The 26,789-nt window shown below is 40.3% G+C and overlaps 2 protein-coding genes across 4 annotated transcripts in view; one reads left to right on the top strand and one right to left on the bottom strand.

Moving 5' to 3' along the window:
- LOC122884798 (lymphocyte-specific protein 1-like) overlaps positions 1–22,733 on the top strand; it is a 33,811-nt gene extending 11,078 nt beyond the window's left edge. The window contains exons 3-14 of one of the 2 annotated variants that reach the window (XM_044215225.1): positions 652–907; positions 2,073–2,209; positions 2,413–2,659; positions 5,558–5,677; positions 6,433–6,456; positions 6,659–6,700; positions 8,214–8,245; positions 8,624–8,708; positions 9,854–9,994; positions 11,052–11,150; positions 12,912–13,017; positions 22,380–22,733. In XM_044215225.1, the coding sequence (XP_044071160.1) occupies positions 652–907; positions 2,073–2,209; positions 2,413–2,659; positions 5,558–5,677; positions 6,433–6,456; positions 6,659–6,700; positions 8,214–8,245; positions 8,624–8,708; positions 9,854–9,994; positions 11,052–11,150; positions 12,912–13,017; positions 22,380–22,405 (1,315 nt within the window). In that variant the 3' untranslated portion in view covers positions 22,406–22,733. The remainder of the gene's footprint in view (positions 1–651; positions 908–2,072; positions 2,210–2,412; positions 2,660–5,557; positions 5,678–6,432; positions 6,457–6,658; positions 6,701–8,213; positions 8,246–8,623; positions 8,709–9,853; positions 9,995–11,051; positions 11,151–12,911; positions 13,018–22,379) is intronic. The other variant, XM_044215308.1, reaches the window with a different exon arrangement.
- LOC122884708 (mucin-17-like) lies at positions 14,743–26,077 on the bottom strand. Of its 2 annotated transcripts, XM_044215091.1 has the most exons (4): positions 24,724–26,076; positions 24,284–24,324; positions 19,665–21,903; positions 16,393–16,722 (listed from the first exon to the last, which is right to left on the bottom strand). In XM_044215091.1, the coding sequence occupies exons 3-4, from the start codon at positions 21,892–21,894 to the stop codon at positions 16,529–16,531; spliced, it is 2,424 nt and encodes an 807-aa protein (XP_044071026.1). In that variant the 5' UTR covers positions 21,895–21,903; positions 24,284–24,324; positions 24,724–26,076; the 3' UTR covers positions 16,393–16,528. The 2 variants fall into 2 exon arrangements, with proteins under 2 accessions (XP_044070955.1, XP_044071026.1); XM_044215020.1 differs by having other exon boundaries at positions 14,743–21,903; positions 24,724–26,077.
- Positions 26,078–26,789: the final 712 nt, after the last annotated feature.

Raw genomic sequence — 26,789 nt, forward strand, 5'->3', positions numbered from 1 at the left:
TTAAGAGAATGTGTTTCCTATGCAAGACAAGTCAAGCTAACAATGGCTGCGTGCGAGTGTGATAGGCTTGGACACCTGTCAATAAAGCAGACATGGGTTCGATTGTTCTCTGAATCACACCACAGCCACCACAAACTGACTTTATGACATTTAACAGGAAAACAAAATTGTGGGATTGTGAGAAGAAATATGTAAAAAGAAAAAAGGGAAACATGCATTTCTGACAGGTTGGGTTGTAACAGAATACAAGAAACAGTATTCAAAATACATATGCAGACAACAGAAATGTATTCTGCCCACGTTACATTATGAAATTCCTGTATTTAGAATACAGATACAACATTACATATGGCTTTCATTTCCTCCTGTGTGTTTCATGCAGCAGCAGAGTGCCGCAGCTTGCATATTCAGTTCTCCAAGTTTTTTATGGTTCTGCTGGGATTCAGATGTTCAACTAAAGGCCTCAGAAATAAAGCGTTCGTCCTACTAATTCAAGCTAGAAAGTACCTTCAGTCAATCCTCTAAACCACTGACATGGCTGTATTACATCTGCATTTCTTCAAAATAAAAATTCCAACCAGTAGCTTGACTCCACCTCTTGGCAATCAGGTCAGGTCACTAAAAACTAACAGTGCTCCACTTGGTTCTCAGGTTGGACGAGGAGCTGAAGCCCAGGTGCTGCTTGGTTCTGGAGGAGGACGAAGGCTTCAGCGACTGGAGTCACAGGTTGGAGAATCGTGAGCTGGAGGTGACCGATGACTGCAGGGCCCGGGTGCAGAGACTTTCAACACCACAGCGGAAACCACAGCCTGAAGAGGAGAAACAGCAGGAGGATGAAGAGGAGGAGGGATGTGAGCGAGGACGAAGCGGTCGGTCACAGGAAGCTTCAACAAGACCTCCAGAGAAGGTACACTGACTAACAGATCAATACAGTCAATACTGGAGCTTTCAGGTGGAGCTTGATATTTGGCACAATAAAAGATGAGTCTGTATTGTTCTGGATGTGTCTGATGTTCGGCCCAGTTTCACCACCACATCAGTGTTAAATCAACACTTTCCCAGTTGGTTTCCAGATGATATTATAATGCAACTCAGTGAAACCTTTTCTAGCGTGCTGCAATGTATTCTTTTAAAAATTGCCATCCAACAAGCCCTTCTCCCTCCGACAAGTGTTACTAGAATGCGTCTGTTGTTTTCTGCGTAGCTATTTTCAGTTATTTCATTGCAGGTTTACTGGACTAAACCACCAGGCCATGACCATCTCAGCTGGTTATTTATACATTTTCAGCCATACTAGCGATATGGCTTTAGGGATGACAATGCTGGCACTTTGGTCGAGACTGAACAATCTCTAACTATTTGATGATTGCCATGAAATTTTGTACAGACATTCATGGTTCCCAGACGATGTATCCTACTGACTTTGGTGATCCCTTGTTTTCTTCCAGCACCACCACAAGGTTCATATTTGTGATTTTTAGTAAAATGTCTTGACAACCAGTGGATGGATTGTAATAACTTTGATGATCTCTTAACTTTTCATCTAGCGCCATCATCAGGTGTCCTGCTAGAAGGACAAGGCTGTAATCATGACTACCATTGTAATTATTTGTAACTAATTCAACCTTTTTCATTTATACTCGGAAAGGACACATTAAAAAGAGCCCTGTTTAACAAGTGTGTTGACTTTACAATATAAAAAACAAAATAGCAAAATAGCTCAAATAATTCTAATCGATAATAATCGTAATCATAACAATAAATGCATCACGGGAGCAAGTGTTAATCAAAAGCATCAATGTTTTAATACAGAACGCGACTAAACATGACCCTGCTACTACTCAGGCAGGAAATATTAAGCTTCAAACTCTGTTATATATGATTCCATGAAGATGTAGCTTCATATCTGAAAACTTACTTTCCCAGCTCAATATTTACAATTGGAACCTGTAGCCGAAGTTAGTCTGCACAATACTTCACGCCACGCTTTTGGTACATTCCTATATTTTCAGATACATATTATCGTCACTGTAGAGCAACATGTTACCTGCTTTGCTTCTGGTTCGTTTTAGATGTCCAGCAACAGAAAGGAAGTCAGGACGTCATACAGCTCAACGGTCTTCCTGCCACAGGACGCGAGGCTGCAGCACGCCATGGGCCAACCAGCAGACAGGACGTCCTACCTGGTGGCAGGGACGATGAGGCCACGGTGTGTTCTCCACTCATTGTCTGGTTTTATCTCCCTCTTTTTTTGAGTGACATGTTTTTATAACCCCAACTGTTATCTCATAAATATTTTTTTCTCTTGGGTCAGCGTATAGGGTGTGTTTAGATCCTGGGATCTGAACATGCTCATTTCTCTAATCAATAACTTTTCCACTTTATTAACCAGTTAAATCCTCTCCTCCATAGTGGGGGGGCCTGCAGGGTGGATGGGGAGGTGAAGCAGGTGGAGCATAAGGAAGAGGAAGAGATGCAGGCTGCTCTGCAGAGGGAGTGGAGGTCAGCAGAAACCCGGCAGAACCCCAGAGATGAAGATGATCAGGAGGAAGAAGAACTGAGCTTCACACATGAAGAGAAGGAAGACCTCCACCTCAGGAGGGAGGAGAGACAGCGGGAGGAGGAGGAAGAGGAGCAAGAACACAAGATGCCAGACAAGGTTAGCTTTCCAATACGGCTATTGCTATTCCTACTACTGCCTCTACTGCTGCTATTACTAGTACCTGTATTTTTTGCCCAAATAGTGAGGAGACCTCAAGATGAAAAACCACCATCCAGATTGTCATGAAACTTGCTGTGGATATTCGTGGTCACTGGAGGATAATTCCTAATTATTTTGGAGATTCCCTGACTTTTTTCAGGTCAAAATTTCTCCTTGACCAACACTGGCAAGGTATCTTGAAAACTGATGGATTGCGCTGTGGAAATTGATGGTCCCCATGGGATGAATCATAATGTTTTTGTTGACTGGAGTACCTTTCCTCTATAGCACCACAATCACACCACAATTTCTATTTATGCACCAGCCATGACAAAATCTAATAGTGAAATTTTTATAAAATTTACTGAGCGCATTCATGCTCCCCAGAGGAGGAACTGTTTAAGTGTTATCCCCAAGCTTATCTGTCAGTTCTGCTAAGAAGATTTCTTAAAATCGACTGGGCAGATTGCCGTGATATTTGTTGAGCTCATTCAGACTCCCAAGCAGATAAACGTTTGTGATAATGAAGGTGTCCTGTGGAGTTTTCTTGTGAACATTTAGTGTTACCCACCAAAACACATATGTGTGTGTATTCTCAACAACAAACATGTTGAATCCATTTCCTTCCTCATAAAACATTTGCAAAGCCGATTTTGTTCTTAAAAGTTTGAAACCTGCTTTGTTTATATTGATGTTTACTAGCAAGCAGTCTTTTTCTTTCCTGCCTTTGCTGACACATTGCTGTGTTTCTTGGCACCTGTAGATCAGTGGAATAGTGTGAAACCATCAGCAGGAATATGTATCATGTCACCTGCGTGCACGTGCATGTGTGTCATTGTGTGCATGAACAAGGGCAAACTAAACAAGAACCCACTCTTAAAAACATTGGTCCATAGCAGGGTACCTTTAATGTCCACCTGTCATCATCCATGCGCCACCATCAGGACACACTTTACACTTTTACCTTCATCAGTGGATCTCTAAAACGTATGTTGTTTGTTATGTACTTTCCTTCTTTTACGTTGTGGCGTGTTATGAAGGGCCTCTAGTAGAAATTTAGACTTTGACTCTTATTCTTCATACGATAGTTCTACTACTAAGCATTAGTGTGCTGACACAACAACAAACATGTCTTGTTTCTCCCAGTGTTTCATAAAAATGGAATCAAATACATGCATGCTTATTAGAAAACTCACAGTTCATAGAATTTGGCTTCAAATCTGAAAGTAATAAAATAAAAGAATGCTGATTTGGCTCACAGGGTGTAGAAATGAGGTGTGCAGCCTGACGAAAGCAACAAATAATATAATTCCTACTTTTAGCACCAGTTGTTTGCCAGTGTTTCATTTGTCTTTAGCCACCAAATAACACCACAAGGGTGAGCAGCGTGAACAAGGGTTTTTAACGTTTTACCCATTCATTTTAGGAAAAGATGAGGGAGAAAGAACAGATATTAGAGAAAACTGTTCTTGAGATTTATCGTAGAAAAGGTTTCAGTCGTAGTCATCTGGACACTGTTTTCAGAATCAAGACGTTTCGGCTCCCATCCGGAAGTCATTCTCAATTGTGAAAAAATTGGACGGGAACTGGAAATTTAAACTACTCTGAGTTACATAAGCCCTGCCCTCAGGAAGGAATCTGCCTGAGTATCTGTTAATAGCTAGTTTCACCTGAAACTGACCTAATAGTTTCAAGATGGCCCAGTAATCAGGCCTATTGTTCTCTGGCTGCATCTACTTCATCACTGCTAAGTGCCTGATTAGCATGTGATAGGCGTGACCAAGGTGATAATACACTCTGATAGACTTTGGGCAGATTAAATCTCAGACCACCATTTCTGTTCAAAGAGGGGTTCTCTTTCTTCACAAAAATGGCTTCCTTGACGCCCCGTTCAAACCAACTCTTCTCTCTACTAAGAATCTTCACCTCGCTGTCTTCAAATGTGTGGTTTGTAGCAGAAACTCGTTCACCCTAAGGACCCTAAGGACGAGTTTCTGTCTTAAAGACAGAAACTCGTTCACCCTAAGGACAGGTTACCCACACAGAAACAGAGCAATGTTGTCTACTCCATTCAGTGCAGTGAGGAAAACTGCAAAGAACGGTACATAGGCGAAACCAAACAGCCACTTCACAAAAGACTTTATCAGCACAGACGACACGCTAACTCAGGATTACAGAGCGCCGTGCATTTGCATTTAAAAGCTACAAACCACACATTTGAAGACAGCGAGGTGAAGATTCTTAGTAGAGAGAAGAGTTGGTTTGAACGGGGCGTCAAGGAAGCCATTTTTGTGAAGAAAGAGAACCCCTCTTTGAACAGAAATGGTGGTCTGAGATTTAATCTGCCCAAAGTCTATCAGAGTGTATTATCACCTTGGTCACGCCTATCACATGCTAATCAGGCACTTAGCAGTGATGAAGTAGATGCAGCCAGAGAACAATAGGCCTGATTACTGGGCCATCTTGAAACTATTAGGTCAGTTTCAGGTGAAACTAGCTATTTACAGATACTCAGGCAGATTCCTTCCTGAGGGCAGGGCTTATGTAACTCAGAGTAGTTTAAATTTCCAGTTCCCGTCCAATTTTTTCACAATTGAGAATGACTTCCGGATGGGAGCCGAAACGTCTTGATTCTGAAAACAGTGTCCAGATGACTACGACTGAAACCTTTTCTACGATAGAACACTCCTGGACGAATGAGGGACTTCACCGTCTTGTTCTTGAGATTATACTTTTTAACACAATAAGAGTTATAATACTGTTTATATTTACTTTTTACTATTGAACATGTTCGATCAGTTTTCTGCTTATAAAATGGTGACATCTGTTAACATTTGTATGTTGGTGTTGACCTAGAGGTCAATGGCGGGCAAGAGGAGTGAGGAGGTGAACAGAAGATCTACAGTCTCTGTTTGCAGCAGCAGCGAAGGCGAGGTGCCGTTAAACTGCTACGGTCCCATGAGCCCGACATTCAAGGTATCTCACCAAACCAAAGGCGGTCTGTACAATAATGTTTTCCAGATTCAAATAGCATTGGAATGTGCTAAATGTTTCATTTTTGAACACCAGCATCGATAAGTATAGTAACCAAAGGTGACTGTGACTGAGATGACTGGCAGGCTCTGTCTCACAAATTAGGAAAAATTGTTTAAAATTAAAAAAGTTTTTCATTTTAGAGCTGCCATTTTGCAGCAACATTTAACAACCAAGTTGGACAGAGATCAGATTTTCTCAAATGATAAACACTGCCTTTCCTAATGCGCTTAATCTCTCCACATACAGCAAAATTCAGGGGCCGAAATACCCAGAACATGACTGATGTAGTTACAGATGAAGTGCAAAGTCCTGAGCTGATAACAGTATTTTCCTTGATAAACAGTTGCACTGTGCACGCTTGAATTTCAGTAAAGTTAGGAGGTTTCCTCTAATGTTTTCCTCTAAAACTACATTTTCCATAAACCTCATTGTTTCCCTTTGCAATGACGATGTTGCCACTTAGCTCTGGAGGAATAGCAGCTTCTTCCCATTTTATGCTATAAAGCAGTTGTGCAGATATTGAGCAGTGTGTAGCATCAGGTCAGCTTCAGAGGCTGCCAGTCATCAAAGCGATGGTGTCACTAATGCCTCTAAATGAATGTGATGATTCACTGATGGGGAAATGATCCAGTGTTGTGCCATGTTAACCATGCTAAATAGTTTTGTCTCTTTCATGCTCCCTGCTGTTCCACCAGAAACTCCTCATTCAGTTTTACCCAGTAAGTCCTGTGCATGTGTCAGCTGACTGTTTGCGCTGAGGTGTGAGGGGTTCATTTGTGTCACACAATGCTGCACTGATTTCACACTTTATGTTTGAAACAGGAGTAACGTACTGCATGTCAGAGTTGTACTTACAGTATAATCATTTAGCTGCTGGAGCCTGTAGTAATCTGGATCTAAGCCCACTGTGTCTCTTCACAGGATGAAGTGAACAGCAGAGTCTCAACAGACGGGAAATGCACGGTGAGTGCTGCTGTAGACAAGTGTCAGGGTCAAAGGTCAGCAGCTGCCATAAGATTAGAGATGTAGCAGGTCAATTCTTCTGCTCTCTGCTTCTGTTGTTGTCTTTTTTTGGACATCACATCTTTTAAATCACTTCTCAAAACGTATATCTTTTTAAAAAAGCTTTTTATTAAAGTGGCAATCCTTACGATTTCCGTCCTGGTTGATTTGGCGACACCTGGTTACTGGTGGTAACAGCAAATGCTACAGGTCACAGAATTCTGGGGTCAACAAAACAAACTATTGTCATTTCAGTAGTCAGGAAATAACTGGCCTTTTTCCATCATTCTATGAGCAACCGTGATTGATTTTATGCTGCACGAGCAGCAGGGCACGTTGAAAGGAGTTGGTTACCTTGCTGAGGAGTTGGAGGTGTGCAGCCTGTCGCCTGCAGCTCTTCATCTAATAGCTCACTGTGGTTGCTCCTTCTTGTTCCATTACTCCCCGCAATATTTCAAACTGAGCCGCTGGCAAAAAATGCCGAAAATGACTCTTGGTAGGTCAGTGTCAAGCTCACTGACAAACACTTTACATTTCCTGTGACTACGTCATAATAAAAGTCAACTTGCGTTTCGTCAGTTAAATGCTTTTAATGTGAAGCTGCAGCAGTAGGAAATGTTCGGTTTGCAATAGCAGGAACTTAATCCAGCATTTTCCCTGGGAATGTCGCCACAGACACCCAGTTCGTAATACTGTAAATGCAGGGACTTTCACATAATTCCATCAGTGGGCCATAGGCTCAGTCACCATTGTGTTAACTCATTCGGCGATGGATTGTGACTTAACAGACATTTATTTAAATGAGCATCTTCGAGATTGCCACTTTATGCTAGCACACTGTTTAATTTCCAACAAGTCTTATCTGTTTTATTATTATTATAGTTTTTATCTTATATTATTGTTGGGTATTTTATAAAAAATAAATTGTATTGCTTTGAATTGTCTGATTTTATTTGCCTCATTGCCTCCTGACATGTTTTAATCCTGGTTCAACAATGTAAAGCACTTTGTAACTTTGTTTTAAAAAGTGCTATAAATAAAGTTTATTATTATTTTTATTATTATTTTCTCCACCGTTTCAACCAAGTCAAGTAAACAGACACCGAGTCGCTTCCATCAATCTTTGGGCAAGTATAGCAAATGTCTGCAAATGTGATAAAACTAGGGCCTGTCTCCTCAACCCGAGGTAGGTTAGCTGGAAAGCTGAATTAAGTGAGACATTGAACAGCTCATTTTAATATAGTCCATGTTCCAGATTTGAGGGTTTCTTTCAAACCCTACCCTTCAAAAAACAAGGGTCTGCCTTGATCTGTGAAAAATATTTCAGTTTTTAATACAACAAATTACAACTTTGTGCCAGTTTGTAGGTCTGAACTGCAGCCTGCTTCAATAAAAAGTTTGTGTTACTGTAGGTAAATTTAAAGTGTGTGTTGTAAGGATTTTAACCATCGATTGTCTTCATTTTTTCCCTCAGATCATAGAGAGAACTGAGTCTCTGAGGAAAAGGTGAGTTTGTGTGCCCTGAGATTTGTAATAATGCCTCACTGATCGCTAAAACACATCAACTGCAGAAAACTGTTGTTCTTCTACCAACCACACCTCTTGGAACATTTCCAAGAGGTGTGGTTGGTTCCCATGAATAAAAATCTGATTTAGTTGCAGGCAAAATCTAATTTAGTAAAATAAAGTGCAGTAGAGCTCAGAAGAAAGTCTGATTTCTCCTGAACACACACACTGCTTAAATAAAGCATAACTTGTTATTTACAAACTTTTCCTCTGGTGCTCATGTGCAGCAAAAAATATGTCGCTGCATCTGTACTTTGATTTGTAACAGAAATATATTTTCATCATGACTGACCTGAACATTTATCCATTCTTCTAAAGCACCAGCAACATAAAGAAGACGTTGCCACCTGCTGCTGTTTCCAAGATTGACAAGAAACTGGAGCAGTACGCACATGCTCTCGAGGTAAAACCCCATTGAGTTACCTTCTTTTTCAGTGGGAATTTTCCTTTTATTGACTTAAGCAATAAGCAGGTATTTTGGGATCATTGTTTTGTAAACCCTGACAGTACTTCTACAAACTGTGATTTTACCTTACCTTTTACCAGATAATATGAGCAACTCTTACATGCTTGTTTGGCTCTTAAAAGAAACCATAATGGATAACCAGCTGGCCAATAAATTAGCCAGGACCAGAGAGGGGACTTGTGTTTTGGTGTTGTTAGTTCAAAATTGTCTAAAATGTGTAGAAATTTGTTGCTTTGTGAATTTGTACTTATTGCTCAGAATCAGAATCAGCTTTATTACCAAGTATTTACACATACAAGGAATGTGACTCCGGTTTTAAGTTGCTCTCAATGTTACACACAGTTCCAAGAACAATTTACAGGAAGATAGAAGCAAACATACAGCTAAAAACAAGGACAACAAAGCTGAAATAAACATAGAACTATTATGTGCATACAAGTAGGTGAAAAAATAGGTGTATATATAAATATATAGAGAGAGCAATAATGACCAATAACATACAATGTCTATATACAAGTTAAGTGTTCAGTAGATTGTATACAAATACAAATAGTGCAAAGGAATAATGCAATGCAAACCTCACACAGTTCAGTTGGGACCATCAGACAACCTTATTCAGGTTTTTTTTTCCAGACAAAAACACCTTGCACATGTCCAGGGACCGAACTCAGTCCCTCATTTACTCATTCACTGCTCCCTAAATAATAGAAACTCAGCAGTTTGATCTATAGTGAGCAGTAAATTGAGATTTCTGACACTTCATCAATCATCGTCATTTTTGCATCTATAAAATCCACATTGCATTGTTGGATTGTTAGTAGGAAGTAGTGTACATCCCATGGACACTTCTTCTTTGTTCCATTTTCAGACACTAAATAATAAAAATACTGTCCACTATATAGTAAATAGGATGTGAATTCAGACACAGCCCAGATTTTTTGTACCCAAATTCAGGCATAATCATCGGTGTGAAGGCCCAGCATTTACCGTTGAACTTCAGTGTGGAAAATTCTCAGATTCTGTGTCTCAAACTGTCACAATGTTGTATATAAACTTGCTGAATCACACTTTATTTTTCGCAGGTCTCCTCAAAGGAAGGCAGATCAGGCAGTCAGGTGCTGACAGACCTGACGGGTCCCCCTGAACCTGTCTCCTCCAAGAAGAACCTGTTTGAGGCCGGAGAAGCCTGGAACCAAAACGCCATCTCAGTCACACCATCAAAGGTTAACAGATTAACTGATGAAGTTAACCTCATCAGTCATATAATCTAACTTTTTGCAGCACTGCTGATAAATAACTACTCTTACTTCCTATGAGGAAGAGTTCAGAAGTTTGATTTTGCTGTTGTTTAATGGTGACTGTCCACTGGAAGGAAAATGTACAGGTGAAGCCTTCATTATTTTTATCGAGAACAAGCATAGAACCTTTGCAGAGTAGTGTTGTGTTAAACTACACAGCATCTGTGAGGGACCTGTATTCATGATGACCGAAACAGCAGCAGCTCTTAAACAGTGATAAGACAGTTATTGTGTGAACGTGCCTTAATCCAGTGATTCCCAACCAGGGTTACATTTACCCCAGGGGGTACTTCTGCAGTTACCAGGGGGTACATGGAAAGATTGTGGAATCGCACAGCAATCTACAAAAAAAAAAAAGAACATTTGATTTGATTAAAAAACACATCCACAAATTTGTGTTTAGGAGGAAAATTTACACGGTAAAAAGGAGCACAAATCGGTTTGAGAGAAGCTTGTTAAAACTAGTTACTACGTGACCGGTCAAAATGGAAAGTTAGATATGAAATGTCCATCTTCTGCCAAAAGTGGTCGTATTACAAATGCAAACTTGACCAAAACTACTAAAAAAAGAGGCTAAGCCTAAACACTGACAATTGCAGGATCGCAATTGTTGTATGAAGAAAATACTGTAACAATACTGACTACTATTCATGACACCTCAGGAAACTTTTTCCACTTTGCATCTGTCCTGCTTACACACAGGAAGAGTTCATTTTCAAAAAAAACATAGTTTTTACTTTTGTCCGATCTCTTAAAACATTATATTTTTTGAGACATTGATGCTTGTTTAGCTGAGCACGACAATAAAAGTAGCATTGACATTTGCATTTTCTGCTACCTTGCATTCTTTAAGCGTAGGTATAGAATTAAAACAAATATTTAGGGTACATGAAATGGATGTCGGTGGACTTTGTTGAAGCACATAAAACCAGGAATTTGTTCTTTCACAGTATTGATGAATGTTTCTTCGTTTCTCTCTCAGGATGCAGATGGTTTAAAAGTCGGTGTTGCTGATCTCATCAATCAGTGGGTGAAAGGAAGTGAAGATGGGAGCAGGTGCAGCTCGCCCTTCAAACCAGCAGTATGTCAGAATTTTACCCTGAATTACCGTTATTGTATGAAACTTGTCTCTTTGCCTTCGCTGATCCTTTATCCAACAAGTTTCAGTTCTGTGACATGAGATTCATGACAGCTGGATATGTCTGTCAACGTTTCTTTCTTCTCTGTTTTCTCCTCAACTCCCTACCTGTGTGATAACTTCCTTATCTTTACTTCCTGCAAACACACCAGAGTCTCTTTTCATCTGGTGTAAATCATCTCAACTTGGGGCCGTTTAACAGAGCAGTCATCATTCAGATCAGTCACATGGAGGTCATTGAGGCAGAGATGAAATCTGGTGGTGTTTCAATACTTTCTGGAAGGGAAGGTACAAATTCCCACTCCAAAATCTGTTGATTGATGCTGGTAAAGTTCTATTCTCTTTATTGGAAAACAGTGTTTTTTCACAGTGGTGCAATAAGTGAGCACGTTAGGTTCAGGGTCTTGCTCAAGCATAATTTGTTAAACACACAACTTCATACTGTCAACATTCTTTGCTGCATGCACAGTGTGACCACGAGACTCCACTGTTTTAACTGGTATACTGAAAGTGGACAGTTACAATGTGATGCAGTAATATTTTCTCTATCCACAGTCCATGCTGATTCAACTGATAGCCTCCTTGAAAACCAGATGTTGAATATGATAGTAGATCTTGAAAGTGTGATTTACGTCTGGGGAGCGGGACCCTCTAGGGCAGTATTTCCCAACCTTTCTAGCTCTCGGCCCTTAACAATGAGGCAGTGTCTATTAATGGCCCCGCTGTCACAGATTATGCACAGAGCAAGGCCGTAGTGTGGACGAAAATTATGATCAGTTCAAGTGTTCGAGAGTTTTTCTTCTCTGATTTTTTCATCTGGAAAATCTTTCAGAGCCCTTGAGAGTTGAAAACATCCAGATTTCGCAAAAACTTTGCAAAAAAACCCCCCAAAAAAAACCAACAACGTAGTTTTGTGTATCAGAAATATATATTTGTTCTTTCTTTTACCTTTATTTGCCTTGTGACCCCTCAGACTTGTCTTGGGGAAAAATAAATTTCAAACAAAATTATTATTTATTATAATTATACTTAATTATTCCTCTAAAAATTGCTGTTATATTGTAAAATATTGGATACTATCACCTCTTCCGAACCTTAGGAATGAAAAATGACTCTTTGGTTTAACTGCTCACAACTCATGTCTGCACTAAAGTCATAATCTGTGATGAGCTATTTTTTCCCTTTTCCATCCCTTTAATATTTCTTCAGCTAAAAGTTTGGATGTTTTGAGAGGAGTTCTGTTCACATTTTTTTAGTACAAATGTGCTGCATTCGGGGACACCATGAGAGCTGATATGAGAAAACTAATAAATCAATCACACAAACAGATAAACAAAAGCAAGACTCTTCTAGCTTCTGTCTTTAAAATTAAACTGAAGTTAAAGATGAATTTTTACAAAGTTCTAGCTTTAAAGTGCTACTCTTGTATTTACTGGGAGATGGATGTTATTTTTAGGCAGCAATAATAAATATTTACCACAAAGATGAGGGGGAAAATTTTAAATACCTGTCAATCTGGAAAATATGGTGAAAGCAGGCAGATTTTGCAAGAGATGAGTAAAAACTGCAATGACATTGGAAGTTAAAAGTGATGTTTTGGATTGTTGGCATGAGTTAACATGAACCATTGGATGAATGAGGACACATTGAAGTTACAGCGTAAATGTCTGTGAATCTGTCTTTGATAAATACTGTTTTATTCAGGAGAGCTCCACCGGTAAAAGATATAAGTTTGTGGTGACGGGTCACGGCAAGTATGAGAAGGTTTCTGTTGACAACAGCTGCAGTGAAGATGCAAACTGCCAGTCTGGTAAGACAGTCCCTCAACCATCCTCCATTCTGTAGATGAAAAGTATAGATGGAAAGAATGTTTCTGGGCTGTAATAATGTTAGACATATTTGAATGTTTATATTATTTGCTTTAAGTTGTTTATTATTAGTATTATCACCATTATTATTGTTATTGTTATTATTATTATCTATCATTATTTAATCAATTTTTACTAATTCACTAACTTTATCAATATTTAAAATGTGGATCATCTTCACAGAAACTTTGTGTTATTGATGCTGGTTAAGTTCTGCATTCAAAAAACATCATGATAACTTTAACTGGCATTCATCACCGAGTATGGGGATTAAAAAAACATTTACTTGTTCTCACGATATATCTCATGATATTTATATTTTTCTTATTGTCAGCAAATCCCATGAAAATACCAAAACCAACAATGAATGTATCCTACTAAGTATTGTCTGTGTATCCAAAGCCTGATATATCTTCTTCCTCTGAGCCATAGAGCTCCACTGTTGTCCAAAAACTATTAAAAACACATACACCGTCCTGCTGCCCCAAATACTCTCTAGAGCACCACATGTGGATCAATCCGCCGCTGGAAATAGTCCCCAACAAATGCACTATTTCCTCCTATTTGAGTAATTAATTTATCAAAAACCAAAGCATTGTGATGAAAAATTAGACAAGACAAGAGTTTCACATTCAACTTTATGCATTTTTGAGAATCACACAGTAAACAAAAGCATGTTATAGTTTAAGCATCAGTGTAATAAACTGGGCTGTGGTTAGCTTATAGGGGTAAAGTCCCCCTCACCTAAAAGAAATTCCACATCATGATGGTCATCTTGGGGAAAACAAAATCCAATATAGAGACAAAAAAGGTCAAAGTAACTACAACAACAACAACATGCTAATATCTGCTACAGCAGCAAAATCCTCCAAAGCTGTGAAACATCACACTCATCATCTAATATCTGTTCTTCTTCTTTAGTCCTTTAGCCTGTCTTCCTACAGCAGGCTTCAACATCATCATCACCATCATCATTCATTGGTCTTCACTTCTACATCCTAGTTACAATCTAAACTCAGTAATATTGTTCACAAGTCCTGGACGATCCACTACAAGGCAGGAAATTACTATCCACCAACAGAGTCACTAAGTTTATGTGTTACAGTGGCTGGAAATATTGTTATCATATCATCGATGTTGGATGAAAACAATGGATCTCCAACTTTTTGCAACTAAGGAAAACAGGCTTATGCATACATACGCATACATTTTAAAGTTGTTCCAATTTTTCTTCATAGACTTTCCTCAAGTGACAGAGGAGCTTGGTGTCCTTAACATCATTGAAAAAGATAAATGTCAAGAGTTTTCACATTGCACTGCTGATATGATGAAACAGAATTTTGATTCGGGGATGTAATTGGGGTTGGGCAATGTATGACGTGACAGTCACAATTACCACCAAAAAGCATTCATAATGTCTTAGTTTTCTCCCAAACATTCTAACATTCTCACTGTGACAATGTTAGCATGCTAATGTTTAGCAGGTATAATGTTTACCATGTTCACCATCTTAGTCTAGTGTGTTAGCATGCTAAAATTTGCTAATTAGCACCACACACAGTTGAGGCTGATAGGAATGTCATTAATTTAGCAGGTATTTAGACATAAACCAAATTATTTGACAAATTAAAACATTGACCTGATGATGGTGCTATATGAAAAGTCAGGGGATAACCAAAGTCAGAACGATTCATCCTCTGGAGACCATGAATGTCTGTACAAAACCTATTGGCAATCCATCCAATACTTGTTGAGATACTTCAGTCAAGACCAAAGTGGTGGACCAACCGACCAACAGACCCAGCATTCCCATTCCTAGAGCTGCTAGAAACAAAAATACAAAAACGTCACCAACGCACCTCCTAAGCAGATACTATACAATCATATATACTGACCCCAATATGTACCAGCCTGTGGTTGTAGTTTCCTGCCATGATCGAATGCCCGGACATCTGCCGCTTCATTTCCATCTATACCTGACTTACAGAAACCTAAATCTGTTATGACTGGACCTTCACCCTTCATCTATCTCTGTTTTCATTCTTTCAAAATCCATCTGCCCTGTTGTTCCAGGAATGTAAAAGCCCTATTTGCCCAGCGGTGTACACTAAAAGCCTTACTTTGTTTAGAAAAATAGAAAAAGGTAGAGCATGACAAATGAAACAATCTTTTATCTATCAAAATATCCACAGTTCATGCATTCAACACTACATCTAGGCCATCATCAAATGAAAGAAGGAAAAATCTAACTAAGTAGATCTGCAGAGTATATAATGCTCCTTTCTTTATTTGCCTTATCTTTTTTGTCACATCCTTATTTGATTTTATTAAAAGATGCCACACCTGTATTGCCGCTGTATTATTATTTTTTACCTTTAAAAGCTATAACAGCTAACTTATACACTAACTTATACATCCTAAATAACCACAACTGATGAAAATATTTTGAAATATAAATACTCATTTGATGTAGGGATGAATTTTATTTTAGTGAAACTTTCGTTGCTTTCTAACTTTAAATTTAAAGACCATGGCAAAAGTTCAAGCTCAGGTATTGACTAAAATAGATGGTGATTAAGCAGTCAATCAATGTCACTTTAAATATTTTTTCCCTCAAGAGTAATCCACTGCAGCCCTGATTTATAATATTAACTTCAGTTATTCTACTGCAGAAATCCACAAATGGTTTTATGTCTATTTTCTTCCAAATTCTCTTCATATGATTCCTTTTCTTCAAGGCTCCCTCACCTACCTGAGATCATTGCGTCTTCCTATTTTGTGATGAATTATGCAACAGAGGAACCGCACATATTACTTATCATTTATCAACCCCAAACATACTTTTGCATCAGTTCAAGTTACATAGCTGTAGTTTTCGTCGAACCAAATCCTCTGGCTTTTCTATTGAAGTCCTTATGTTCATCTTCCTGACATTTGCGTTTTATGAGCCCCCTTTCAAACACTGCTGCTATTTTCGTGAGCGGCTTCTCTGCCGCCTCTTTAAGCTTCCTGGCATCAAAACGGGGGCTGTATAGCAAAATCGGTAGGCGATTAACAAAAGAGGGAACTTCTGCTTGATTGTCTTTAGAGGCCTTTTTCTCATCTGAATCTTTCTTGGTGGCGTTGATCTGGTGCATGATTCGGTCTTTGGTAGAGAACATCTGAAAGAGGAGGGCGTCCCACATCTTCAAAGCCTTGGGACCTTCTTTGTTTCTAACCACCTCATGAGTAGCACATTGGTCTGCTGACAACTTATCATTACCAATTTGATCAGTTTTCTCATTGCTGCCACTGGAATCAACCTCAGATTTGGCCTCCGGCTGTGGAAATTCAGGTTCTTCTGGCTCAACGACCATGTGTTTCTTGAGCCGTGTCCATCCGCTGAGTTTACCCTTAAGGCCTTTCAGCTTCTGAGCTGCTTTGGGCTCAGCGGACGAAGGGGACGTCTCTGCCTTAACGATCTTCTTGTCCGCAGTTGAAGATGCAGTTGATGTCATTGACTTCGTGGAGGGTTTGACTGCCGGGGCTTCTGTCAGTGCAGCTGTAGTTTTGGTCCTCAGAAGTTCCTTGTCTTTGAGTCCAGTTTTTTGCTGAGATGGCGGTGATGTTCCTCTGTTTGGGGATGGAGCTTTGACTGAGACTGAGGCCTGAGGCAGAGAGGCAGGAGTGGCAGAGTCAATCACAGCGGCTTTAACTATGGATGGTTTCATGACAGTATCTGTTGCTGGCTTTGCAGGGGAAATGTTCTCTACTGGTAGCTCTGTCGATGACTGAACATTACTGGTGTGCGAGCTAATCTGGACCAGATTGGGGGGAGACTTTAAGACTTCGTTTTTTACAACTGAGGGTTTAGTTTCTACCGTGGCAGAGGAAGGTATTGATTCTACCTGCTTCGTGGGAGGTTGTGCTTTTAGAATAGGTTTACTGGTTAAAACAGAATCGGTAGAATGGATGGGAGTGCTAGTTTTAGTGTTCAGTGAGGAGAGTTTTCCTTCCTTACTGGAATTTGTTGCTTGGTTTGTTATTATCTTGTGAGTTTGGGAATGTACTTTTACCTCAGTAGTGTTAGTCAGAGCTGAAGTGTCCTTAGTTTTGGGTGGCTTTATTTCTGGTTTTGAGATATTCTCTTTGATTGACTTAGCAAAGGGCTGAACAGTGTTTGTAGGTGTATTATTTCGAAGAGGTGTAAGGGGAGGGTTTGTCTGGTCTTTTAGAATTATGACTGACCAGGGTTTTGTTTCTGTAGTATGGTTTAAAGAGACGGGAGTTTGAGGGGACTGGGGCAAGGTTGGAGTATAGGTTCGAATAGGTGTATTACACACTCTTGGCTCCGGTAGAGGGGAGGCTCTTGTTGGAGTCCAAGGTTTGGTTACTGTACGAGGGCTAAGTGGGGCTTTAGCATCTCTGGTGGCTTCAACAAGGAGGTTAATATTTGTAGCAGCGTGGTTATTTAAATCAGTGTGTGAGACGGTTTGAGTATTTACAGTGTGAATGTTAGTTTCTATAGATTTCTTTATTTCAGTGACAGATTGCCTACACTGTTTCACTCCAGCCTGAGAGCTCATTGAATTAACAGAGGTTTGAACATTATCTCCAGACAACATGATTTGACTTAGCCTTGGAATGGTTTGCTGTTCTACGCTGATACTAGATATGTTAGCTATGACATAACCAGAAGAGGAAGTTGTTGTTGTTGTCTCAGTCTTAGATGTTACAGAATTTTTTGTTTTTGTAGGGGCACTTGCTAATGATTTATTTATTATAATTGGCTGGTCTTTTACAGTGTTAGTAGCAGTAATTTGTGGAGCAGATGTCTCAGATGATCTGTGCTCAGCAACAGCACCAGAAACAGGTTTTGCATCGATGACTGGCTTTGTTGCAGATCGACTCTCAGGTCTGTCTGATCTCAGCTGAGGGCTTTTTGGTGTTACATGCCTAATGGTAGGGCTAGACGGCACAGTAGTTTTACTAAGCTGCACAGTATTAAAAGATGGTTTAATGCTCAGTGCTGGGTCTGTCATGATAGGCAAAATAGCTTCTGTGTGAAGCTTGTTGAGGACTTTGGTTTCAGTGGCAGGAATACTGTGAACTTTGCTGCTCAAATTGGATTTATTTGACTGTGCAGTTTCTGCAACAGGTCTGATGTGTTGAGTAGCCTCTACACCTCCTGGTTGTCCAGGAGAGACCATGTCTGTGGAAGATTTGCTGACAGTTAGCAATCCTGCAGATGGTTTGTTGGACATTTTGGTTTCACTTCTAGGCGTGTTCAGTACTGTGTTTCCTTTTGAAAGATTAGAAGCTGGTTTTGTTTCAATAACACATTTTGTTTGAATGTTTTGTCCTCTAATAGGTATAGTGGGAAGATGCTCTGTTGGTGTTTTCCCAGTCAATAAACCTACTCTTCCATTGGTGGGTTGTGGATGCAATTCTGTGTCTACTGTTGAGTTGTTGACTCTGTTAGTGTCAATATTATTATATGTGAGTAGTTTGGCTTCTATATTAACTTGGCTTGACACTATAGAGTCTTTAGCAGAGATGTTAAGACTGGTTTTAGTCATTGGGGGCTCTTTTGTGGGCACACAGGAGGTCATATCTAAAGGGAATTTAATGTTTGAAATGTTGAGTGATTTGGTTTCAGTGACAGATAGGTCAGGTAGTGTGGTTTTTGTGGTAGGTTTGCCCACAAACTTAGTGTTAACAGCAGGTGTATTTGGTACACATGGTGCTTGAGAAGAGTTTGACGAGAGACCTTCTCCGGGCAAATGGATCTTGTTTTCTACTGTTTTACTATTTCTGTGAATTTTAGTTTCTACGCTGGGCTGTTGTGTGATTTTTGTGCATTGGACAGCTGCAGATACTGTGCAGATACTGTACTTTGCAGAACATACAGATGCTGTGACAGGCTCATGTGGCAAAATGGATCTTGTGGTAGTGACAATTGAGTCTATATTTGAGAATTGGGGCTCAGTGTTTCTTTTATCAAGGATACGTTCTGTATTAGCAACCACAGAAGGCAAAATGTTCCCCATGTTTGTTTTATTGGGTAGAGTAAATCCGCTGCTTGCTTTGATATGCTGATTAACCTCTTTCCTTTGTTTGTGTAAAACAGCTACAGTAGCCACTTTATTGGGCAGCGGTGTTTCTGAAACCAGTTTGGTGACTTGTTGTTTTCCTAAGATGAACTCACCATTTACAATGGCACTCCCTGAGAATTTGGGCTCTAACTCTGTGGCAGGAGATTGAACAACCAGGTTTTTACTGTCAACTAGGTCTTTAACAGGCTTGGCAGTGAGTTGGACATTGAGAACATTGGCTGTTGAGGGACTGACTGCACCAGCAGTTTGGTAAGACTGGACCGGAGTAATCTCTATTTGTCCTGACTGTTGTTTTGCATTTGTGACCTTGGATTCCCCTTTTATAGGTGTTTTCTCAAGATTGTCACCTTTCTCTATGACATCTATCCCTTTTGACCTTTGCTGTGTTTCTGCATTTGAATCTACTTTAACTAAAGGTGAGGAAGCACTTGACAGATCACTGCTATCAGTCAGGCATGGAGTCGTATTTAGCGCACTTTGTGTGTGTACCTCACCTGCTTTAGGTATTGGTATTGGAGCCTCAGAGTATGAGGCTTTTGGTGTGGATACGTCACTTGTGGATTGTTGCATTGTTTTCTGTGCCAAGCCAAGGGGAATCTCAGGTTTTATTGTGTCCATGCTAGATGTTTTAAGTGATTGTATCCCAATACTGTGAGCTTCAGACCGACTTTCCTCAAGCACATCTTTGCTATGTGTGGTGTTCTGTTCAGCTGGAAGCTCAGAGTCCCTTGGAGTTGACAGAGGTTGTAAAATGTGAGCAGTAGAAACCTCCATCGAAGAGGGAAGATCTTCATGTCCATTGAGTTGCTTGATTGCATCAGACTTTGAGACGTGTGATCCATCTACAGCTACATCTGACTGTGTATTGTTTGAAGAGGTTTCATTAACCATGGGGGGTACAGGGCTGTGATGTGATGCGATAGTCCTAATCCCACCGTAGGCAACATACTCAGCTGGAGTAAGGCCGTAATATATTGATCGTGATTTGGGCTTTGAGGTCGATAATGACATTTGAGTCTCCAATAGTGACGTCAAAGACTTGCGTGCCTCGACCACAGGAGGATGATAAATGGGCGACAGGGGGCTTGGACTTGGTGGTGCTTGCATTGAAATCACTAGCGTGGGGTTGAGACTTGAAGTCTTTGGTACAGTGGAGAAAAATGATGGAACCTTTGGCAAAGATGAAGCTTCACTTTCAGAAACTTGGTCTGTTTGCAGTTTTGGGACGACTGGTTCTATTAGTGTTGGTTTGACCACAGCAGAGTCAGGTGCAGTCATATTTGATGCTAAATTCTCTCTGGGGTGCAACTCAGTATTTATTGTACTCCTTTGTGTATTTTGAATCTCTATCTCTTTGTAATTGCGGGCTTGTTTGATTGAAGTAATGCGATTAACGTCAGTCAGCTTCAGTTCATCTGTGGCAGCTGGAGGTTTACTTATACCACTAGTTTGAATCACTGATTTGTGTTTGAGAGCCTCGTTGGGAATTGTAGGAGCTTGTAAATCTTGAGAGCAGTTGAAAGCAGGAATTGCTGCAAATAATAGTGGGTTAGGTTTCGATATTTCAAAAAAGGGCGTGGATACTCGAGCTGGTGCACAAGAGGGAGTCTTAGGTCTTCCACATTGGGACCTGGACAGTTTCTGATCGGTTTTCACCACTGACACAGCTTCTTTCTCCATGTATACAGCAGATAATGATGTTCCCTGGTAGGTTGGGTTTATTACTGTGAGGTCCTGGATGGAGGGAGGTTTGGAGATCTCATAAAATGTTGCCTTTGATGTATAAATCCTGGTTTGTGCTGCGTCAGGCCTTGTCTCTTTCATTGCTTCAACAAGTGATATTTTTGAGGCAGTTATCTCAGGGGACATCTGGCTTGGAACAAAGTTGCCATTACTGGTAGGTCTGACAGTCCAAGATGATGTCTGGCTCTGAGGGTTGTCCTTTGAAATGCCGTTTGTCTCCCTCTGGCTGGGAATAAAAGGTTGTGTCTGAGTGTTTGAAACTGATAGCAGCAGTGGAAGAGGAGGTAGGTCTGCAACTTGAGAAGGTGCCGGGCCTGTGTTACAGTTGGGGGCAGTTGGGGATAGGGTCAGGCTGTGAGTTGATATTTTAGTGCTGGATTGCGACACAGCGACTGGAGGGACTGTTGTGACTGACGCATGGGACTTTGGTGTCGTGTTTAAATTGAAAGCAAAAGGAAGAGGGGGTGCTGGTACCTGCTCAGGTGGTAATGGGGGTGGTGAAGTTGAAGGTGGCATCATGAAAGGAGTCACGTCATCAAATAAAAAAGAGGAGCACTCATACAGCGGAGCCACCTGCTCTTCAGTTGTCCTGATCTGAGCTATGTAGGACTGAGGGGGTAAGCTGCCAGTTTGGCCATAGGGGCTGCTCCGAGGATGAGGGAATGCAGATGCAGAGTGATCATAGAGGGAGCCAAAGGGGAAACTGGGCACTGAAGACTCTGCATTGTAGGCTGAATCCGGTGTCCTTGGTGGGCTGGACTGGTCGCTGTGCTCGAGGTCTGTGCTCGCTTCATTGACAGGCGATAAACAGGAGCGAAAGGGGATGGGCGTCTGAGAGAGGCTGCCTTTTTTCTTGGCTCTCTTCTTCTTGAGTTTCTGAAGCCTCGCGTTGTCTTTGCCTGGTTTTGGCAGTAAGGGCGGAGGATACTGCTGGGAAAGGTCAGGATCCAGCCCGTTACTGTAGCTGACTTCCATCAGCATTTCAGACTCCTGCAAGACAAATGAGACACATCAGTCTATTTATCTTTATCCAAAAATGTACTTATATAATAACAGCAAAGCAGATACAAAACAAGTATTCAAAAGAGGCCTGTCATGTAAAAGTTAGTTTAATCATATTTGCTTGATAACAAAACAAATGTTTTTAACATTATTTGTAGTCATCACTAAAAATGAGTCAAAGTTTCCCAAACAGGAGAAAATCGGAGCCAAGATCTAGCAAAATGTCTCATGAAGAGGTTATTAAGATTTCAGAGCAGATGCCGGTTGCATGATGTGATGTTCTCAATCAGTAAGCAGTTGGAAATATTGAGGTTTTGTTCCAATATAGAATCGGGCCAGAAAGTACATTTTTACATCTCAGCAGCTGAGTGTGTTTTTTATTAATTATGGATATAATAAATATTTGATTTAGGTCATTAATTGTATAAACATGCTGATAATGTGTTGTTTTTCTTCTTTTTCAGCTGGAGAGTTCTATGAAGATTTGTGAAACACATGCTGGACTATGAAGAATTTGGAAAAAAAATCTTTGATACTGCACACATTTTAGCCACTATCGCTTCACCATTCTCTGTATTTCAAGCTTTAGGTTGGAAATGTATTTAAATCCTGTTGTAATGACAAATTTCCTATGACACTTTGGTATCATTTTACAAAAGGTAGTGATGCAAATAGTGAGTCTTTTTTCTTTTTGTACTGGACAGGTATTCATTTTATCCTGCGAATAATAATCTTAAGATATATCAGCAGTAGTACATTTTTTTAATACGATGAAATAACTTCAATTAAACAGATTCCTGGTGTTTGATTCCTCAATACTTTAGCTGTTAAAGTTTCTGTCTTTGCTTCCTTTGTAATTTACTGTGTAGGTGAGCTCATCGTCTTCTACTGTGTTCCCAATATAGTGTATTCAGCTGCTTATGCACTGTACTGATTTAACCCATGCTAAAGGCTCTGAGACAAGTCTGCAGCTGGCTTTAGAAAAACTATGAGCTCTCATGACAACGGGCTCATTAGCAGATTTCAAAACTCTTAATTGGGTCCTGAAGACGCTTCATGGCTACAAGATGCGTCGCTATTGGAAATAGAAAGGCATGTAAAGCTGTTGCTTATGGCAAGGCTACTTTGAAATGATGACAAACTACTTGTGAAAATAGTCTCTCAAGGAGACTGTCGGATTTAAAAATGACCTCTGCAGGAAATAAAAGTAAACCCAAAGGAAGATGATTGACACGTACAGGAGGGCGACCAGGTTCATGCAGGAAGGAGGGGTGGTAGCATTTAGCTAATGTTCATAACCAAAGAAACGTCAAACAGCAGCAGCAGTAAATTGGGTCCAAATTCCTCAGCCATTGACATCACAAGCAAACAATAAAAAGGAGGCCAAAGGTCAGAAGCATAATTAACTGACAATAAATGTAACATACATTCCTCTGCAGCCAGGATTATATTAGACAAAGATGTATTTAGAAAGCAAAAGGGTAAAAACCGAAGCTGCAAAGGAAGTAGAATTTTGACCCACATATTGTGTGAAAGCTTACACAGTATCTCAAAAGATAATTAATACTGAGATTTTATGAAAGTTGGTTTCGTTTACTGTATAATATACTTTTGCTTGGTTGTCTCAGGGGGCAACATGAGCTGAATTGTTCCCTTTCTGTCTGAATATTGGAGTATCTTTGGGTGACACTAGAAAAGGTCCACAGTCTAATTTTAGACTAAGGGAAATAAGAGCAAACATCCTGACACCAAGCACCTGCTGCCTGCTGTCCTGCACTCACACAAACAGCCTCAGTCTGCTGGAAATGAATCCGAGGCCCAAATCCTCTCAGAGCTGCTCCGACTGTGAGCTTAGCCTTGTGTTTCGGAGCGATGATTATCTTAAATTTTCATTAATGTCATGTTACCACCAGTTTGGTCTGAGAGAAGCAGGAGAAATATACCCAATGGGATATTTTCTGCAAGTTTGACAGGCTCTGACTTTAATATTTAAAGTATAGAAGCTGCAGCACATGAATACCTCCTGTGAGATGTTTTCCCTTTCTTGAAATTTAAACACTCTGAGATGTTTGGCTGGTTTTGAGCAAATGTTTAACATGAATCTCTGTTGTCAAAGTGACTACTGCAGTCACAGTGACAAGGAGGCCAGCTGACACATGAGAAGTCCCCCTTTTAAGGATCTGGGCTTGGATATCTGGGAGGCTTCCACTGGAGCAGCTCAGAAGAGGAAAGTATAAGATTAGCTTTGTGATAAAACTGTACCATGACCTCAATCTATCTAGCTTTGAAGAACTCTATTAAACAATCTGGAGGGCGAGCTCTTCATTAATTATCAGGTTGCTACATTATGAATCTGAGCAACACTTACCTGAAGTGGAAATAGGTGTTGCTAGTGTTTTGCTGGATAGGCTGCAAAGCAAACAATAGTTTAGTGTAAGAAGGGAGACAGAGACAATTAATTTATTTACCATTTACAATAAAAAGTGGATAAAAAGGCCAAGAAAAGAATAAAAGTATAATCAATGTGCTGGTGTGCAGGTTTTGTTCATTGCTGACTCATGCTTACATTTATCTATCATGGCACAAAAATGTGCAGAAACATACAACATGATAAACACTGCATTACAAGCTCTTCCTCTCACGGATATAATGCCTGATATGCATCATGCATTTAAGATTTCAGATCGTGCACGTGCTTCTATCAAATCCTAAGCACCGTTTGCAGGTTAGCACCTGGCTGACGGGTCAGGACCACGCTGAAGTACCACCAGCTTGTCAATCAACAGACACTGAGTTTGACTGGTTTACCTTCGGCGAGCGGCTGTCGGGACAAACTGCTGTCTGCTTGTTAATCCCGGCTCAGAGTGCCACATGGCCGACTCATCCTGAAGTGAACTGAAGCCTTAGGGAGTGAGCCACAGTGCCCGTGGCCACTCCAAAAATAAAACTGTTGCCTTCAGTGTGTGTTGCAGGGACAGATGGGGGTTTCCAGGCCACCTGAGATTGCTGAGGTGCAGCCCCTACAGGCAGTCGGCAGACACCTCCACCTGAGGGAAGGTGGTCATTTTTGTCAGTTCAGCAGACCAGCAGGGAGAAATCTAGTTGGTAAGCAGGACATGAGCCATTTACCTGACATCAACAAGGGTGGGTTCACTCTTTTTTTAAGCCAGCCCTTTTTAAAGTGTTGTTTACCATTACATACCTTTAAATAACCATTCTTATGCAGCCTCTTCAGCTTGTTCAGGCCTTCAAAAACTGTGATAAAGCTCCATTTACACAACGAGGAGTCTACCAAGGTTCTACCAAAACACCGGTCACAAAGCATTATTTCTCTCAGGTTTGATTAACTTTATTTTGACCAGATTGCAACTGATCATCAATTGATGAATTGCAACTGTCTTTTTATCAGTAGAACATGTGTTTGCACATTGAACATGTGCTTCCTGTTTTCTAAAAAGGAGATTTATAATGACTTTAAAGTCCTAAATGATAGCGGGACTCTCAAAACCAAAGCTGTGGGTGAAGTTGTTCTATGTACAATTATAAAATATTTAAATAAGGCTTGGCTTGAAAAACTGTGAATCAATGATCTAACATCCAGATTTGTAATTTGACTACACTTACTGCTTCGGTCAACTGCTGCTATTAACACGTGTTTCCATGCAGTGCCTGTTGTGCAAATCAAGTGTCATCTTACCTCATAAAACTTCCTCTTGTGGAATTTATTGCTATGAGGCAGATTGAGGAAGTCGCCCTGGGTCTAGAGGATTGCTGCTTTTAAATGATGATGGGGTAGTCTGCCGATCTGCCTTCAGGCAAGGCATGTACACCAGTAACTCCACCAGAGGTAGGTTGTGGTTGTACTGTTCAGCTCGCAGGGGCAGTAGATATGCAGTATTTCTATTATATGTAACTGTGTAGCATAATTTTGTGTATTTTGTCATTTGTATTTGAATACAACTCTAAAACTCTGCATTTCATTTGCTATCTCTGCCTGGGCTCCGGCAGGTGCACAAAAAGCAGTGATGATCACTGACAATCAGTGTTGTTGCACTAAAGCCTCCGACCAGCAGTGGCAGTATTGTGCAGCACTGAGCCGCAGCAGAATTTATGCACCTTGGATTTTGGTCTGTCCAGGGAGGGGTCTGGGGTGGCACCAGGCTCCATACTAGGCCCCTCTACTAAACTGTTGGCAGGTTAGCTAGACGTCTGTGAAACCTAAGTTAGCGAATTAACTCAACAACAACAAGTTCAAGATGTTCTTCTTCTGCTTTTAAAGGTTCTCTAGTACTATTAATTAAAAGAGGTTCCAGCTTACTAAACAGTAAGTACATTTTTATTAAGTCTAATGCTCTATTGTACCAAGTTAACAAACATGTTAATGGTAGAAATGGTTTAGATGTACAGTATCAAAGATCTATGACTCGATTTTTGCCACTAGTTAAATGGGCTGACAGAGAAACAACCATCACCCTCCCACCAGCTTATGAAGTTGTTATAGGCAATTAGCAACATTAGCATTCATTAGGGGTCATGTTTCTGGCTACCTGCTGAATTTAAGTGCAATAGCCACTCTCCTTCAGGGCTGGTTTAAGAAATATCAAGGTCCAAAAACTGAGCTTGCTAAGGGGATTCAAGGGTATGTCCCCCCAACCCCAAAAAAATGTTGATTTCCCTGAACTAAATATGTGCATTTTAAGACGTTTGGAGAGCAAAAATTGGATAACAATAGCTTTAAAACCATGTCAGTGGGCAGTGGATTTGAATGATAGAAATGTGCTTCAAACAATACATAAATGTAAGTGAAATGTGGATTATACAATAATATATTTATACACTAATACTATATTATTACACCATAATTATGCTAGGTG

This window comes from Siniperca chuatsi, linkage group LG1 (assembly GCF_020085105.1).
Source record: "Siniperca chuatsi isolate FFG_IHB_CAS linkage group LG1, ASM2008510v1, whole genome shotgun sequence".
Taxonomy (NCBI): domain Eukaryota; kingdom Metazoa; phylum Chordata; class Actinopteri; order Centrarchiformes; family Sinipercidae; genus Siniperca; species Siniperca chuatsi.

Coding starts and splice junctions, on each gene's coding strand:
- LOC122884708 (XM_044215020.1), bottom strand. CDS start 21,894: ATGCTGATGGAAGTCAGCTACAGTAACGGGCTGGATCCTGACCTTTCC.